At 43.6% G+C, this 16,920-nt stretch overlaps 2 protein-coding genes across 3 annotated transcripts in view; both read left to right on the top strand.

Moving 5' to 3' along the window:
• The first annotated feature begins 1,695 nt into the window (after positions 1-1,695).
• Positions 1,696-7,924, top strand: TMPPE (transmembrane protein with metallophosphoesterase domain). Its single transcript, XM_080975918.1, has 2 exons — positions 1,696-1,834; positions 5,953-7,924. Exon 2 carries the CDS (start codon positions 6,088-6,090, stop codon positions 7,414-7,416), a length of 1,329 nt encoding a protein of 442 aa, XP_080832044.1. The 5' UTR covers positions 1,696-1,834; positions 5,953-6,087; the 3' UTR covers positions 7,417-7,924.
• The window catches only part of GLB1 (galactosidase beta 1), a 39,311-nt gene continuing 24,089 nt past the window's right edge, over positions 1,699-16,920 (top strand). The window contains exons 1-5 of one of the 2 annotated variants that reach the window (XM_080975874.1): positions 1,699-1,834; positions 10,228-10,397; positions 13,435-13,585; positions 15,967-16,027; positions 16,626-16,720. In XM_080975874.1, the coding sequence (XP_080832000.1) occupies positions 1,784-1,834; positions 10,228-10,397; positions 13,435-13,585; positions 15,967-16,027; positions 16,626-16,720 (528 nt within the window). In that variant the 5' untranslated portion in view covers positions 1,699-1,783. Of the gene's footprint in view, positions 1,835-8,520; positions 8,638-10,227; positions 10,398-13,434; positions 13,586-15,966; positions 16,028-16,625; positions 16,721-16,920 lie in introns of those variants that run through there. The other variant, XM_080975875.1, reaches the window with a different exon arrangement.

Below are 16,920 nucleotides of genomic sequence, written 5' to 3'. Positions count from 1 at the left end.
GAATACACTATAGCTGAGTTTCTAGACTGGTGACCAGGCGTGGCTGCCAGGACCATATAACACCGGTCCTAGAGGATCTTCATTGCCTCCCAGTGCATTTCCAAGCACAATTCAAAGTGTTGGTGCTGACCTTGAAAGCCCTAAATGGCCTCAGACCAGTATACCTGAAGGAGCGTCTCCACCCATTGTTCAGTCCGGACACTGAGTTCCAGCTCCGAGGGACTTCTGACGGTTCCCTCACTGTGAGAAGTGAGGTTACAGGCAGTGGTGTCCAAACTTTTTTCAAAGAGGGCCAGATTTGATTAAGTGAAGGGCCGTGAGGGCCAACCAAAGATGTTAACCTTTTTTAGGATTGAAGTTGTTGAGGTTTTTTCCCCCCGGATTTTACCGCAGGAAATAAACTGCTACAGGGACCGGATTAAACCAACCGGTGGCCGGATTAGGCACCCAAAATGGACTTTGGACATGCCTGCCTTCTCAGTGGTGGCACCCTCCCTGTAGAACACCCTCCCACCAGACTTTTAGAATATGGTTACCAGATTTCCTTGTTTCCCGGGGACAGTCTCCAGATTTACAAATCTGTCCCCGGACAAAATCCGTCCCCGGATTTCATTCAATGTCCCCAGACGTATATTTTAAGTGTTGTAGATTTAGTAGTAGGGAATGAATGTTGCGTGATTGGTTCAACAGCACGAGACACATCATATGGGGACTTCTGGCGAGGCAAAATGGTGAGCACCACGACAGTGGGCAGCTCCTGAAGCCACCCAGAGTCATCTGTGCTACCAGGTTGGCTCTGGGCTGCTGAAACTGCCGCTGCCAAGGGGGAACTGGGGATACCCGGCGTGTCAACTGGGGAAACCGCTGACCCCCCCTGCGCGGCCCAAATCGAGCCAGGAATGAGAGCACCCAGCCACCCGGCCGACTGCCCAGTGGTGCTCCGGGGCCAGGAAAACCACGGAGCCAATGCAGGGAGAAGGAGGAGAGGAGAAGGAAGAGAGAGAAAGAGGAAGAAGAAAAAAGAGGGGAACCCTGACCTTGCTGCGCCACTGAGGAGAGGTAGGAGAGCACTGGGAGGGCAAGGACACGTGGCTGAGCCCAGGCCCGGCCCGAGCCTACCCCATGGCAGATAGCGCTCCAAGAGAGCAAGCTAGGGCCCAGAGGAAGGCCACATGACAGAGGAGACCACAGAAGACAAGATATTACTTCTTATTTTTTAAAAAAGATAAAAAATAAAAACTTTTTTCTCTTTTAAAAAAAAAAAGTGTCCCCGGATTCTTTGAAAAAAAAATCTAGTAACCTTATTTTAGAAGTTATCTGAAGGCAGCCCTTTAACAGGAAATTTTTAACGTCTGATGTTTTACAATTTTACACACACACACACACACACACACACAAAAGCAATGAAGGAATTTTATTGCTTTCAGTTGCAGAATAAAAATGTGTTTTTTCCCCCTTCATTGCAATGGTATTTTATTGCAAATGCCTTTTGGGTGATTTACGTCCTTCATGGGCAGCATCGACCATGAACAGACGTGATGAAGAAAAATAATGAAGCAGGCAAATGGTTTGAAGACCAGCGTCACCTTCTTTTTCTGTATTCCTTTTCCTCCCTCTCCCCTCCCCATCTCTTCTTTCCTTTTTCCCCCGTATTGCAATTGGCTGGTTGGGGGAACCCGAGGCGGAAGCTCCAGTCAGCTGACTCCAAAGTCAGGCGGTCTGAGGGCTGAAGCTGGAACGACCTTCCTTTTCCCATCATCTGGGTTTTTTTTGGGTTGCCGCAATGTTTGCTCTGCTCTTACTGCAGCTTCTGCATGCGGGATTTGGATCGCCTGTAAGTTGATATTGCTGCTGCTATATCCCCCTCCCCATTTCCCCGATCGTAGCCTTGGTGATTTCTTGCGCAGGAGAAAGGCACTCTTTTGCATTTCCGCACTGGGCTCCCCGGATCAGTGGAGGGTTGTGGGTCTGCTGCGTTATGGTGAGCGCAGTGCAATTCAATTCCACGCACCGCCATCTCTGAATGCAAGTGGGTCTCCTGTACGATGAGGGCTGGGTCGGGTGTGTGAAGAACAGGAGGGAACCGAGCCTTAGCAGAGGGATCTGCGAGGACTGCATAGGGTTTTGAGCAGAATTCTGATTGAGGAAGCGCACAGAAAATAGCCAGGGTTGCAAAAGGGTGTGTTTCGCTTCGGCTGCTTTGCTCTGTGTACATGAAAACACCCTTATCTTCGCCTAGCCCAGAGATCCAACACAAGATTGAGGCCGTGAGCTCCCAAACAGCGTTACAACACGAATTGCTCCTACTGCTTTCCCTCTGTTGCTGAACTCCCAGAGTGCTCTATAAAACGAATTTACGCCCCTGTCTCTAGCAAAGGAAGGGAGCGAGCCACGAGTGGACTTTGGAAAGCAGGTGACAGGTTGAAAGACTTCCTGTTGCATTTTAAGTGAAATAAATCAATGCTAGCCAGTATCGCGTTGTATAAGGGACAGGGTGGCACTGTGGGTTAAACCACAGAGCCTAGGACTTGCCGATCAGAAGGTCGGCGGTTCAAATCCCTGCAACAGGGTGAGCTCCCATTGCTCGGTCCCTGCTCCTGCCAACCTAGCAGTTCAAAAGCACGCCAAAGTGCAAGTAGATAAATAGGTACCGCTCCAGCGGGAAGGTAAACGGCGTTTCCATGCACTCCTCTGGTTTGCCAGAAGCGGCTTAGTCATGCTGGCCACATGACCTGGAAGCTGTACGCCGGCTCCCTCGGCCAATAAAGCGAGATGAGCGGCACAACCCCAGAGTCGGTCACGACTGGACCTAATGGTCAGGGATCCCTTTACCTTTTACCTTATCGCATTGTATGGTAGTCTGGGAGAGAAGTTCTGGGACCCTTGAGCTTCATGTAATCTCAGGACTTACAAGTGGCTGGGTGGTTTTTTTCCTGGCAAATGTCACGTTTTGCAGCAGGACTGATGGATCAGCAAAACCACGCAGGGGTTGTCAATTCCCCATGTGCTTTACTAATCCAGAGGTCTAGCTAGGTAGTCTCAACAGACTGACCAATGTAGTTCCAAACGCCTTGCTAGGAAGTGCCCCTTCTTTAAGCTGCTCCCCCCCCCCAAGCTTCCTATATTGGAACTATGGCTGATTGAGAAACTACCTTTTGGAGTTGCATTCCTTCTTAGTTCTTCACCTGTAAAATGATTTTATGGCCCTTTGCACATTCTGTATTTTTTGTGATGTTACATACTTTTAAAAATTTGAGGTAAATTAGGAAACTTTGAAAATACGTTCTACATAAATTGTCACATGGCTTTTCCTTTCTAGAATTGCATGACTGCGTAGATTCTGTGATGTTTTTATATGTTTAATTGTTGGTTAAAATCTGTAGCTTCCACTTTTTAAAATATTGAATTTTGTTTTATTCTTCTGTATTTGTGTAGTCCTCCCTGATTCTTTGGTTCAATTTATTTTATTATTTATTGGATTTATCTACACAGGTCTTTATCGTTCTACTGTGCTGAAATATTTAAATAATAATGCAGCTCATTAGGTAAAGGGACCCCTGACCATTAGGTCCAATCGTGGCCGACTCTGGGGTTGTGCCGCTCATCTCACTTTACTGGCCAAGGGAGCCGGCGTACAGCTTCCGGGTCATGTGGCCAGCATGACTAAGCCACTTCTGGCGAACCAGAGCAGCGCACGGAAACGCTGTTTACCTTCCTGCCAGAGTGGTATCTATTTATCTACTTGCACTTTTGACATGCTTTCGAACTGCTAGGTTGGCAGGAGCTGGGACTGAGCAATGGGAGCTCACCCTGTCATGGGGATTTGAACCACCAACCTTCTGATTGGCAAGCCCTAGGCTCTGTGGTTTAGACCACAGCGCCACCTGCGTCTAATGCAGCTCATTAGCAGTAACATAAAAGGAAACAAGATATCTGTTCACCTGCTACTTTACATACAGTATGCATTTTTTAATCCAGTATTATGTAACCTTTTGCTAGAGGCTATTAGGTGTTGCTGACAGTGATTAGAATAAGAAGCAGACAGTGTTGTAGTTTTTAACAGCAACCAACTTTGACTCTTAATAGTATTTGATGTTGCACATTGCTATTTCTAGCCAGTTTACATGGACGCAACCACAGCATAATTTTTTCCTACATTAGTTTTAGGAACAGGAATTGCCGCTTTGTTAGTACAAGTGCATGTTACATTATCTTGCTTTCATGAGCTTTGCTACGATGGAAAGTATAATTTTGGACAATCCAAAAAAACCATTGGCATGTTTGGGCAAAACAGTAACTAACAAACAACGTTAAGGACCCCAAAGCATTACGCATGGGAAACAATAGCTTAAACAAAGCATCCTTGTTGAGAAGAGTGGAATCACAATGGCTACAACCATGTCAAAGATCTGAACTTGTGAATTACAAGCATACTCTTGTCTGCTATATTGCCTAATTGTAAGGAGCAGTCTTCTTGTTCAGAGCCGGCCCATCCACGACACTAGATGAGGCAGCCACCTCAGGCGGCAGAAATGGAAGAGGCGGCGCTCACATGAGCACATTGCCCCACTGCCACTGCAGAAGCAACCCAGGTAAGGGAGGCTTCAGCAGTGGCAGAAGGGCACTGTGTTCTCCTGGAAAGGAACTTAGGAAAGTACTTCTCCTTAAAGAGCAGCACTTTCTGAAGTTCCCCACCCCTCCCTGGCACAGCCTGGTGAGCAGGCAAGGCTTGAGGAGATGGAGAGGGGCTTGCAGAGCCTCGTGCCCCCTTCCATCATGGGGGCGGCAGGGGAAGTTCCGCCTCAGTCATTGACAGGTCTTAGACAAGCCCTGGTCGTGTGCCACAAATGAGACCACAAAAAAGTTCACGATTACAAGATTTTGTCAAGATTATACTGGCCAGGGTGGACAACATAACATTTGTGTTTGTGTGACTGATGTGTTCGTGATTTTTTTTTTTTAAGTTTTCTGAGTTTGTGCCATTTGGGATTGTGATAGCTGATGCTGCAGCTGCTGTGGGACAAAAACATCATGCAGGAAGAGGAATTGACTCACCCTGTGTAGCAATCAGCCCTTTCCTTTCTCGCCTCACCTGGCTGTGATGTGTCATTTTGGTGCTACTGCTAACCAGGACCATCTGAGCAATATGAGATGTATTCCTAGAGCATCCATTGTATCTGTATCAGTTTGTGGTGCTGAACCCACAAAATGAGACAATATTTCCGAAAGCTGAGTAAACTTTGAGGGTGGGAACACTACTTATGAACTGCTAGCTGTAGTTGAATTGGTTCAGAGAAGGATCGTTTCTTATTCTTGTGGAAACTGGTTATACACCTGATGCCTATAATTTACAAAGTAAGAATACATTGTGGACATAAATGTGCTGCACAGAGTCGTTGGAGGCCTCTTCTCGGAAGCCAGCTGGTACGTGTGAGTACCTCTGAGCCCCAAGGGAGGACCGGGGGAGGAGATGGCTGAACTCCAGGATGTGCCATTCAGGATGTGGAGTTTAGTCATCTCCTCCTGTGGAGGTTTTTGAATCGGACGGTTACACTTTCTGAAACTCAAAATTCTGCTGCTGCATATGCAGTCAGTGGTACCTCGGTTGTCAAACGTAATCCATTCCAGAAAACTGTTTGACTTCCAAAATGTTCGACAACCGAGGCGCAATGAGCGGTCGGCAAATTCCATTGAGAAAATGGAGAAATGTGCCTCAGAAGTTGTTCGACTTCCAAGGCGTGTTCAAAAATGGACGCATTCACTTCTGGGTTTTCGGCATTCGTGTTCCAAATCGTTCAGCTTCCAAGATGCTCAAAAACCGAGGTTCCACTGTACTTCTAATTCAACGTGTTTTGAAAATATTTTCAAGACAGTAATAGTTTTTTTAATCATAAAGTGTAGTGTCACAATTGCTGTGTATCATTGGTTCCTTTTTCCTGGTTTCTACACTAGGGAATGTTCTTTATTATCCAGAGCTGATGGTATTACTGGATTTCAGACCAAGAAATCCCTCCAGAGCTACATTGTTGCCTACTGGAAAATATTGTAGGAGAACAAGGAAGAATCTGGGACCATTCAAGAATAAAGATGATCTTCAAACAGTTGTCCCTTAAAACTAAGGCTGCAGCAGTTGCTGGAATTGTCTTCTTCTCCATGATAGCATCTCGGACACTTTTGGCTGACAGGATTGAGGAGAAGCGTTTGAGGTGGCTGGTCAGACTGCAGATGTTACTATTTGCTAACGCCCTGATGTTCATAGGATCGCTTCACATATGGAGAAGCCTTGTGACCGTGTTCTACAGATCACCAACTCCCATGTTGTCCTGTTTCACCTTATGGAAAACAACTGTGTTAATGTTCCTGATTTTGGCACACTCCAGCTTTTTTACAGTTCTGCTGCTTGTTGCAGAGGAACCATATTTATTTTCTTTAGCTGCTCATACCTGCCTTGGAGGTTACATCCTCCTTATATTCTGCCTCTTTGTCCTAGGCTCCTTGGAACAAGTTTATAAGCTCTTGCTCCAAAGACAGGCAAAGATGGGCAGTGCCGGTAAAAATGCCAAACTGGCAATAAAGCCAGCTCTAGCCGTTGTGTTGACAGTTGTGTTGACTGTTCTGGGACTCCTCAATGCTTCCCAACCACCTGCAGTGAAGTCAGTAGCGATTCCTCTTCACAAACTGCCACCGTCTATGGACCAGTTGAAGGTGGTCTTGCTTTCAGATATTCACCTGGGGCCAACCATTGGCAAGACCAAACTGGAAATGGTTGTAAAAATGGTTAGGGCCTTGAAACCGGATATCACGGTGATTGTGGGTGACTTGACTGATTCTGACGTGGAAGGCCTTGGGCATGCTGTGAAACCTCTTGGCATGCTTAACTCCCCACTGGGAACTTATTTTGTCACAGGAAACCATGAGTACTATACCTCTGATGTCAACAGTTGGTTTGAAGTGCTGAAATCACTAAACATCCGCCCTCTGCATAATGAGAACATCAAGATTATGTCCCCCAAGGGTAGGAGCACTGATTGGTTTTGTCTGGCAGGGGTAGACGATATCGAGGCTACTGCAATGCATTACCCTGGCCATGGGATGGATTTAAATAAGGCTCTTGGAGACTGTGGCACAGATCATGCCATCATTCTTCTTGCCCACCAGCCACTTGCTGCTAAATGGGCTCTCCAAGCTCGGCCAGATATAAATTTGATCTTGTCTGGGCATACTCACGGAGGGCAGATATTTCCTCTGAATATTGCTGCCTATTTCTTGAATCCATTCTTTGTTGGCTTGTACAAGGTCGGACAAAACACTTTTGTGTATGTTAGCCCGGGGACGTTTTATTATGGAATGCCAATGAGATTGGGAAGTAGAGCAGAAATAACTGAGATAATTCTGCGTTCTCACTCATCAGTATAAAATAATTTATTTCATTTGGCTTGTGCAGTGCATCTTCTTGTTCATAAAATGCCACAATTTCTCTGGAATACTGCTGAGCAGGTGCTTAGACCTGCAAGTCATGGAATCTTCTATTACTTCGGTTACCAAGCCCTGTTTTGAAATTAAAGTGGTATATAAATTAATAAAGAATAATTATAATGAATAAGATGAAGTGCAAAATTTAATAGCTTTTTGGGATGCTACCTTTGAAACTCCCCTGAAACTTTTATGAAAACTCTGAGAATAGCCTACGTTTGGGGTGTGTAACATTGCCCCAGGTAAGAGACGGTGAAACAACAAGGTTGTGAGACAAGTTGTCAAACCAGAATGTTGCGTTTTTGAACATTCCTATTATTTTCTGCTTTTGTATGGTGGCACTTTCATATTTATCCAGAGTTCTTGCATTGATTTCTGTATTGGAATGTTATGTTTTGATCTGTGAATTGCTGTTGAAATTGTTGAAATGCATTAAAAATATTAAATTAAATTAAAACATACTCATTGTTGTGGCTTTTGGCGTGTTGTGTATTGCTGCTTCTGCTTTGTGTATTGTGACCTACAATCTCCTTTTGTGGAAAGTGGTATACAAATTAAAAGAAGACTCAAATCTAGCCCTGACTACAAGCTGTAGTCTCTTCCCCAGCGACATACATCAAACTTATTACTAAACTGAAAACTATGGAGAGAACTGGTCTGAATAGAGATATTGGATTCTTGTCTCGTTACATATGCTAAAGCTATTTTTGGTTGCCTGCTTACTATCCCTTGGTTTTTCCTGCAGGACTAAGTGCAGTTGTTAACAGTCCAACAGTTTACCATACCCATTGAGTCCATCACCCATCTCCTACTACCCTTCTGAGAAAAACCCCACTCCACCCCACCCTCCCACTATATATAAGGGTCTGGTGACTTCTCTTTCAGTGTATCTGAAAAAGTATGCATGCACACAAAAGCTTATACCCAGAACAAACTCAGTTGCTCTCTAAGGTTCTACTGGACGATTTTTTAATTTTTACAAATTTTATTTATTCTGTACCTGCTCATCCCAAGTGGACCTTGCGGTAGAATTGCTATCTTGTCATGCTGTGAAAGAACTTAAATGAGACTGTTTTGGTGGAATTAAAATCTTATTTTAGTACACGACCCAAGGAAAGAACTTGCAACTTCTGCCTGAAATAGAGAAGTACGGTAGAGTGATTAGTAAGTAGATATTTAATTATATAGCACTGTCCGTGTGCATGGTGGTGGATGGAATGCAAGAGGAGGACAGGTCCCTGACTTGAGTTTACAGTCTAAAAATCAGTACAGGGAACAACAAAGAAAGCAGTCGGGGAAATGGGGAAGCAATCTGTGATTATTTCAGTTATGCTTATGCTTAGCTACCTGTAGGGCATGGGAACTAGGGGATTGTTCCAAAGATTTCATAGAACAGTCGGCTTTTAAACCGTGAGAGGTGGCATCAGGCAGGTGTTCTGACAAATGGGTTCAAGCTAAACTGGGCAGCGAGGGCAGAGCTTTTAAGGTTGGTGGGATGTGAAGAGCAAGAGATCCAAGACAGAAGAAGATCAGGGTTGGGAGAGAGAGGACGGCTAATATAGACCTAAAGGCATGCACCTATAGAATAGGGTTATGAAAGAAAAATATTAAAATAAGGGTTGAAAGAAAAAGCGGAAGGTAGCAATGTACAGTGGTACCTCAGGTTACAGATGCTTCAGGTTACAGACGCTTCAGGTTACAGACTCTGCTAACCCAGAAATAGTACCTCAGGTTAAGAACTTTGCTTCAGGATGAGAACAGACGTTGTGTGGTGGCAGCAGGAGGCCCCATTAGCTAAAGTGGTACCTCAGGTTAAGAACAATTTCGAGTTAAGAATGGACCTCCAGAACGAATCAAGTTACTAACCCGAGGTACCACTGTAATTCTTTTTAAAAAAAAACAAAAACAAATGCTGATTTTGTAGAGAGAATTGATTTATAGATGTTTCTTTTAGGATTGAATATTTCAGTGCTGGTACAGATAATCAAAACGAAGTGAATGATTTGGCAGAAATAATAATGCCAGGGCAGGGTTATAATAAATATTCCCTAGCACAGGGGTGACTAACCTGCACCACCTCGATATTATTGGACTCACAACTCCTATCAGCCCCAGCTTGCATGTCCAATGTAACATTCAGAGGGCTGCAGGCTACCCACTTCTGCTGTAAAGGTTAAAATTGTAATTTTGGTAATGTTTGATCAGCACAGCGGTGCGTTTTGGGTCTTGCATGTGTGGTGGTCAGTTCTGTTACTGTTTGCCTTAAACGAATAAATTCTAGACCGGAGGTGGGAAAAGGTTGGTTAGAGGAAAGTGTGCCTCCCTCTTCTAGCATGGAAGGGCCATGTCTCTGCTTGTGTTAAAAAATAAAATAAAATAATAATTGGTTTAGGATTAAGATATGTTGAATTCTAGAATACTATGGATTGAGATTATGATGAAAAGGAAGGAAGTTAGTAATTTGAATTAGTTAATTGTATTAGAAAATGAGTATTGGAAAATTGCTAAATGAGATTTAATGAAAATCAGTTAGGAAGGATTTGAGGAAGTCACTTAACAATGGAAATTAGCTTGGATTTTGATTGGAAGAAATTGTCTATGTTTGTCTGTTTTCTATATGTTTTGTTTTTGATGTTATGTTGTATTTGTTAAAAAATTGGAAATTCAATAAAAAAAAATGAAAATAAAATAAAATAAAAACTTCTGTTCTTTCCCGAAAGCTAAAGCTCCTGTCCACCTAACATATCTTCACAGGTCACATCCCAGAGAAGCTTTGGGATCGATTATGCCCACAACTGCTTCCTCAAGGATGGGAAACCATTCCGTTACATCTCAGGCAGCTTCCATTACTCCCGCGTTCCCCGGTACTACTGGAAAGACCGCCTCTTGAAGATGAAGATGGCAGGTCTTGATGCCATCCAAACGTAGGTAGCAAGAGTGGTTGTCAGGCAACCATTAAAAGGGGTGAGGCATCCTCTGAAGATACAGCCTGAGTTATGTATTGACTTTATTGGCAAAGAGCCAGAAGGTGTAGCAATACAGGAAACTCATTACAATTGTAGGAGAAAAATTGGCTAGAGTCCTGTTCACGAGATCTGTTGCCCGTTTCCCAACTAAAAGGTAGCCAGGAACACATTCTAAAAGCGGTGTAATACAGTTGTTTACTCTTGACTTCCGTTTATTCCAGAGCAAGGTACTGCTACCTAAAATGAGCAGATATATACCTTATTTTTCGCCCCATAGGGTGCACCGGCCCATAGGGCACACCTAGTCTTTTTGGGGGGTGGGGGAAATAAAGAAAAAAAAAATTTCCCCCCCAGGCACAGGGCTGGGGCAGGGGAAGCCCGAGCTTCCCCCGACCCCAGCCCCCAGAACAGGCTGCTATCCGCAAGCCTAGGGAGCCCGGCAGGAAGTCGCGCCGGTCTCCCCAGGCTTGCGGATATCTTCCCGAAGCCCGGGGCGCGTGGCTCAGCGCGCCCCAGGCTTTGGGATGCAGGCAGCTCCCACTGCCAGCCTCCAAACCAGGTCAGGGAACAGCGGGAAGGCGCACTCCGCCTCCCAGCTGTCCCCCGAGCTTGTGGGACTGGTGGTGGGGAAAGCAGCGCTTCTCCCCACTGCCAGCCTCCAAACCAGGTCAGGGAACAGCGGGAAGGCGCGCTCCACCTGCCCGCTGTCCCCCGAGCTTGTGGGGCTGGCGGTGGGGAGAAGCACTGCTTTCCCCACCGCCAGCCTCCAAACCAGGTCAGGTTGGGAGGCTGCTATCCGCAAGCCTTGGGAGCCCGACGGGAACTCCCGCGGAGCTTCCAAGGCTTCCGGATAGCTTCCTGAATCCTGGAGAGGAAGAGGGGTCGGTGCGCACCAACCCCTCTCGCTCTCCAGGCTTCAGCGAAAGCCTGCATTCGCCCCATAGGACGCACACACATTTCCTCTTCATTTTTGGAGGGGAAAAAGTGCGTCCTATAGGGCGAAAAATACGGTGTGTGCATCCAGCTTATTGCTTCTGCCTCCCTTGTGCTGCGGCAGTTCAGGAGGTATTGGCGCAGTCAGGCATTTCTGCCTATTTGCTTCTTCAGGGGGAAAAAAAAGCAGAACAGTATGCTGTGCTTTATTATTATTTTTTTAAAATGATATTTATTAGAGGTTTAAAGATTACAGAAAAAAGAAAAGAGGAAAATAATAAAAAAAATTAACAGAACGTACATTACAATAGATAAAAAGAGAGACATAAAAAAAAAATACAACAATACAGCAAAAAAAGAAAAAACTAAAACACATCCAATATTCCATATCTTTACCTTTCATTTACTTGTTTCATCTACCTCCTCACACCTCCCTTTTTTGTATTCTAGTTCAATTCACTATTTCAGTAAATTCTTTCCATCTATCTCAATTTTTGTTCTATAATTTATCTTAACGGTCTAAACTTAAATTTTTTTCCTTTTAGCCCATTATCAATCAGCTTTTACTTAATTCTTTATTACATTTCTGCTAAAACCATATAGCTTCATTCCAGCATCCTTCTAACATTCATTAATTTTGCAATGATATACTTTAAATTTTTTCCAATCTTCTTCCACCAACTCTTCTCCCTGGTCCCTCCCAGGGAGGGAGTATGCTGTGCTTTAAAGTATGTCAAAATGCTTCTCCGGGGTAAAAATTGCTTTCTGCAATTTGAATAAACTGCAAATTAAGAAAAGTTGGATGCACTTGATCATTCTTCTTCTTCTTCTTATTTTACTTCTTCTAGTCATGGGGAAAGTCTATGCCATCTATCAAGATTTTACCAAGCTTTGCCCATTTGTTCTCCAGACTATTTTTGCAGGGTCATCAACTGGAACCTTGCTGCATCAACAAGAAACTGGTGCTCGTGTGACACTGAATTCTATGTCCCATCACCCTTCCTTGGTGACAGATTTTGTTCTTCTACCTTCTCCATGACCTGCTCCTCAGTAATGGCATTCTTATTTAGAGCAGATATAATGACAAACCTTTTTCAGTGTTATGCTTTTGTGAAAGCTTTGCTGCTTTTGCATCTCTAAAACTGCAATATCCCTATCAACTTAGCCCTCCCAAAGTGTGATTCTAAGATAGAGCCACCAGAGAGAGCTAGATTCATGTGCTCTGACATGCTGAAAAGCTTGTTGAAAGTAGCCAGCAGCACAATCGCTTCATCATGCATGAGAAAAGCACAGTCTATACCGGGGCCAGCAACCTTTTTCAGCCGTGGGCATCTCCCAGACCATGTGGGGGCCGGACCATATTTTTTTTGGGGGGGGGGAAATGAACGATTTCCTATGCCCCACAAATAACCCAGAGATGCATTTTAAATAAAAGCACACATTCTGCCCATGTAAAAACACCAGGCAGGCCCCACACATAACCCAGAGATGCATTTTAAATAAAAGGACACACTCTACTTGTGTAAAAACACGCTGATTACCGGACCATCCGCCAGCCAGATTGAGAAGGCGATTGGGCCGCATCCGGCCCCCGGGCCTTAGGTCCCCTGGTCCCCTGGTCTATACTGAAAGGTTCTCCTGCGCGAGCCTTGTCAAAGCAAATGGCAACCGTACAAGAGCTTTGCTCATGTTAGAGAACTTTCCCCTGAGTTGTGTTAAGAATCTACGGAAAAACAAATCCTTTAGCTTGGATCCAAGGAGCCACAAGCAGAGGAAAAAGTACGGTGTGCAGTTCTGTGCACGGAAGCACAAATCAAAACACACAAGCATGCTGCACAATTAAGAGGGAGAGGCATGCTTTTCACATGCAGGAGAGTCTTTGCATGAATTCCCACCCAACTCTGCACCCCCTGGTGCGAAGGCCTGTTCATGTATTCAGAAAAGGAACATCTGCACTTCATATCCCACCTGGCTGTTAGCTGAAATTCCTTCAGGTGCAATTATATTGCTGCTTGTGTCATTTTTGTAATTCTAAAGTAAGAGGCGTATGTGGTATTTGCAGGTATGTCCCGTGGAACTTTCACGAAGTTGAGCCAGGAGTTTACAACTTTGCTGGTGATCGAGACCTTGAGAGTTTCCTGCGGCTTGCCGATGAGATTGGCTTGCTAGTCATCCTGAGAGCTGGGCCATATATATGTGCAGAATGGGACATGGTAAATATTTATCCTCATTTGTTGAGGCCAGAGGGCATTGCACGAGAGGACGTGTTATCCCATGCTTTCCAGTGTATTGCAAAAAGTCTGATCTTTTGCAGAAGCAGTTGTGTTGCAGGTTTGCTGCGCAAGCTTTCCCAATCGGCTATAACTGCACAGCCTGAATTTGCCAGGGTGGGATAGAATCCCAATAATAATAATAATAATAATAATAATAATAATAATTTATTATTTATACCCCGCCCATCTGGCTGGGTTTCCCCAGCCACTCTGGGCAGCTTCCAACAGAATATTAAAATACAATAGTCTATTAAACATTAAAAGCTTCCCTAAACCCAAGAATAGTGACAGTCTGGAAACGCTCTTGGTTTTCACGTTTGACTGACATTCGCAAGATACTGGACATGGAATACCGTGATGCCCTAAATGCAGCTTGTCTGCTCATTTCCATCCCAAAACTGGTCCAACCCCACCTGCTCCTTCAACTATAGTCTTGGTTCAGTTCCTTGGCCATGCTGGAGTCCAACAAAAAGAAGAGAATCAAGAAAAGCCATTTTAAAATATGGTGGTTTTAAGTCAATATTGGAATCAGTGCTTATATAGTTGCTTATACGAGTTTGGGTGCTAGGATTTTCCTGGATAATGTGATGCTATCATCAATCCTGGTATTGAGCAGTAGGGCTGGGCGATATCTGGTTTTCAACCTCATGATGTATCACCAGCTAAACATCAGAATACTCCAGTATATATCTCAATGCCTGAAATAAGGATGAAGCTATGTAGAGGCATTGGCTGGCTTCACGGTTTTCCCCACATTGTGATTTTTGCATAGCACACACACACACACACACACACACACGCACACACAGTATATTGCCAGGTCAAAAATTATGAAACCAATATAACGATATGGAATTCAAACCAGTTTTGGAAGATAAATTAATATATCACCCAGCTCTAACACCCATCATGATTTATGATATATTGCCAAGTCAAAAACTATGAAACGGATATAATGATATTATATGGTATTATATATGATATTATATTCAGACCAGTTTTGGAAGATAAATTAAAATATCTCACCCAGCCCTATTTGGCAGATTTTAAAAGATGTGATCTTGATAATGTCAAAGGGAGCAGAGGCAGGCCGTTCTGCTCCACTTGCCCCTGATAGATTTTTAAGACCCACTTAGTACCAAACATGGAAGGGGCAGTTTGACCAAAGCCTTCCTTACATCGGTTGCATGGCAGTGCCCACAAAGTGACAGCAGCGGGTTCCCTGCAAGATCTCACGAGACCTTGCGAGATTTGGGCAACATATTGGTGAAAGCTGGCACCACTTCGCCGGTGGCAGAGGTGCCTCTTAGGCTTCTGCTGCCCAAGGTGGCAGCCTCAGCCTGCTTCGTGTGTGTGGCGGCCCTGATACCACCCCCCTCAAAGTGTCGGCTCTGCCACCTCTGAGGGTATGGAGCCATTTGGATGGCCCTCAAAATCCTTTGAAGAGGCCACTGTCCATTTGGATGAAGGTGGTGCAACACAACTCTGCTGGGGGCAGAGCCGTGGCTTCATGTTGATTTTAGGGTTCTTTTACCCTGCTCTGAGCACTAAGCCACACAGCTCATAGGCCTGCATTGTTAGGTGGTAGACCAGGACTGTGAATTCAGCATAGTAACCCCAAGATAGTGGAACCCCTCCCAACTGAGATTAGAAAGGTACCTTCCTTCCTGCACTTCAGATGCGTGGTTAATCCTTCCTGCAGACATTTTAAAATAATGTTCGGTTTTATGATAAAAAAAATACTGCTTTATTGTCCTACTTTCTGTGGATTGTCTTAATGTGCACCACTTAGAGTTAATTTGGATATGCAGAAAATATTAAAAATAAATTTAAGGAACTGCATAAAGAGGGGGAAGGAAGTCAAGTTTGGAAATGTTAAAATGACTGTAAAATTATTGAAATGTATAAACCTGAAAATCATAAATTATATACACACACACACATATATATATATAAATAAATATAAAATGAACTCTGATGACAAAAAATGTACACCACTAGAAATTTGAATAATTAAATTAAATTATAAATATATAAATATATAATTTATATATAAATTATACACACACACACACACACACACACACACACACAAATAAATATAAAATGAACTCTGATGACAAAAAATGTACACCACTTAGAAATGTGAATAATTAAGGAGTATAAAAATGCCTTAAATGAACAAATAATACTATTCCTGCTGGCTGGCTATTATAGTAGATGCTTCCAGCGGATGGAAATCCATCTATTTTCTGAGGCAAGTATCTTTATATGGTTTTGCTTTCCAAGTATATTTTATAGTTTTCTTTTTTCCTTTCTAGGGAGGTCTACCTGCCTGGCTATTAGAAAAAGAAACCATCGTCCTTAGATCTTCTGATGCAGGTAACGAGTTCAAGAAAATGCGCAGTGTTGAATATGATTACTTAAGACGACATTGCTAGAAGTCAAATGTGAAGTTCATACCTGTGAGCCGGTTGTTATCCTCCCTCCCCCATGTGCCCATGTGATCTCATGGCTTACCTCAGGTATGTGATTAAGTAGAGAAAGGTAACTTTATAGTTCTCTAGCCTATATCCAGGGATTGTTGGAAATGATGGCATGAAGGGGGGCAAATGGAAGACACACCTTGAATGTGTGAATCAGCCCATAAAATGCTCTTTACACATTTTTGGGGAGCAGTGATGGAAGAGTTTAAGAGACAAGCAAGGGCTACTCCCATTTTTGAGCATCTAAACCATGACTGTAACTCAGTTCTGGCCCACACTTTAAGCAAAACATGGAGGTTTTTGGTTTGGCAGAGAGCTGAAGTAAAGAGAAACATGGCAGCCTTCATGTTAGCAATGCCAGGAATTTGAATGATTTGCGTACGTTTAATTATTTTATAGACATTCAAGAACTAAGCAACGGGGAAATAAACAACTTTTGCATAAAACAATTAATAACTTTCAATGTATGCAATCTCTCTTTTATATTTTTCCAGATTACTTGGCAGCTGTAGAAAGATGGATGGGGGTCTTACTACCAAAGATGAAGGTTCATCTTTACCAGAACGGAGGCCCAATTATTATGGTGCAGGTAAAATTATGAAATTGAAATAAATACATGCATGGAATTTCCTATAATATACATGAAAATGAAAAAAAACAAACCCACGAAAACCTGAATGCTGTTAGTGCCAAGAATTAGGAATAAAGATCTTATTTATTGAACATGGCGAGAACGACCATAGCCAGTACATGGAAAACATTGCAACTGTTGACCATGGATAAGTGGTT

Source organism: Podarcis pityusensis (assembly GCF_964106645.2).
Source record: "Podarcis pityusensis genome assembly, chromosome: 12".
Taxonomy (NCBI): Eukaryota; Metazoa; Chordata; class Lepidosauria; order Squamata; family Lacertidae; genus Podarcis; species Podarcis pityusensis.
This window is presented reverse-complemented; position numbering and strand designations above follow the sequence as displayed.

Coding starts and splice junctions, on each gene's coding strand:
- TMPPE (XM_080975918.1), top strand. CDS start 6,088: ATGATCTTCAAACAGTTGTCCCTTAAAACTAAGGCTGCAGCAGTTGCT.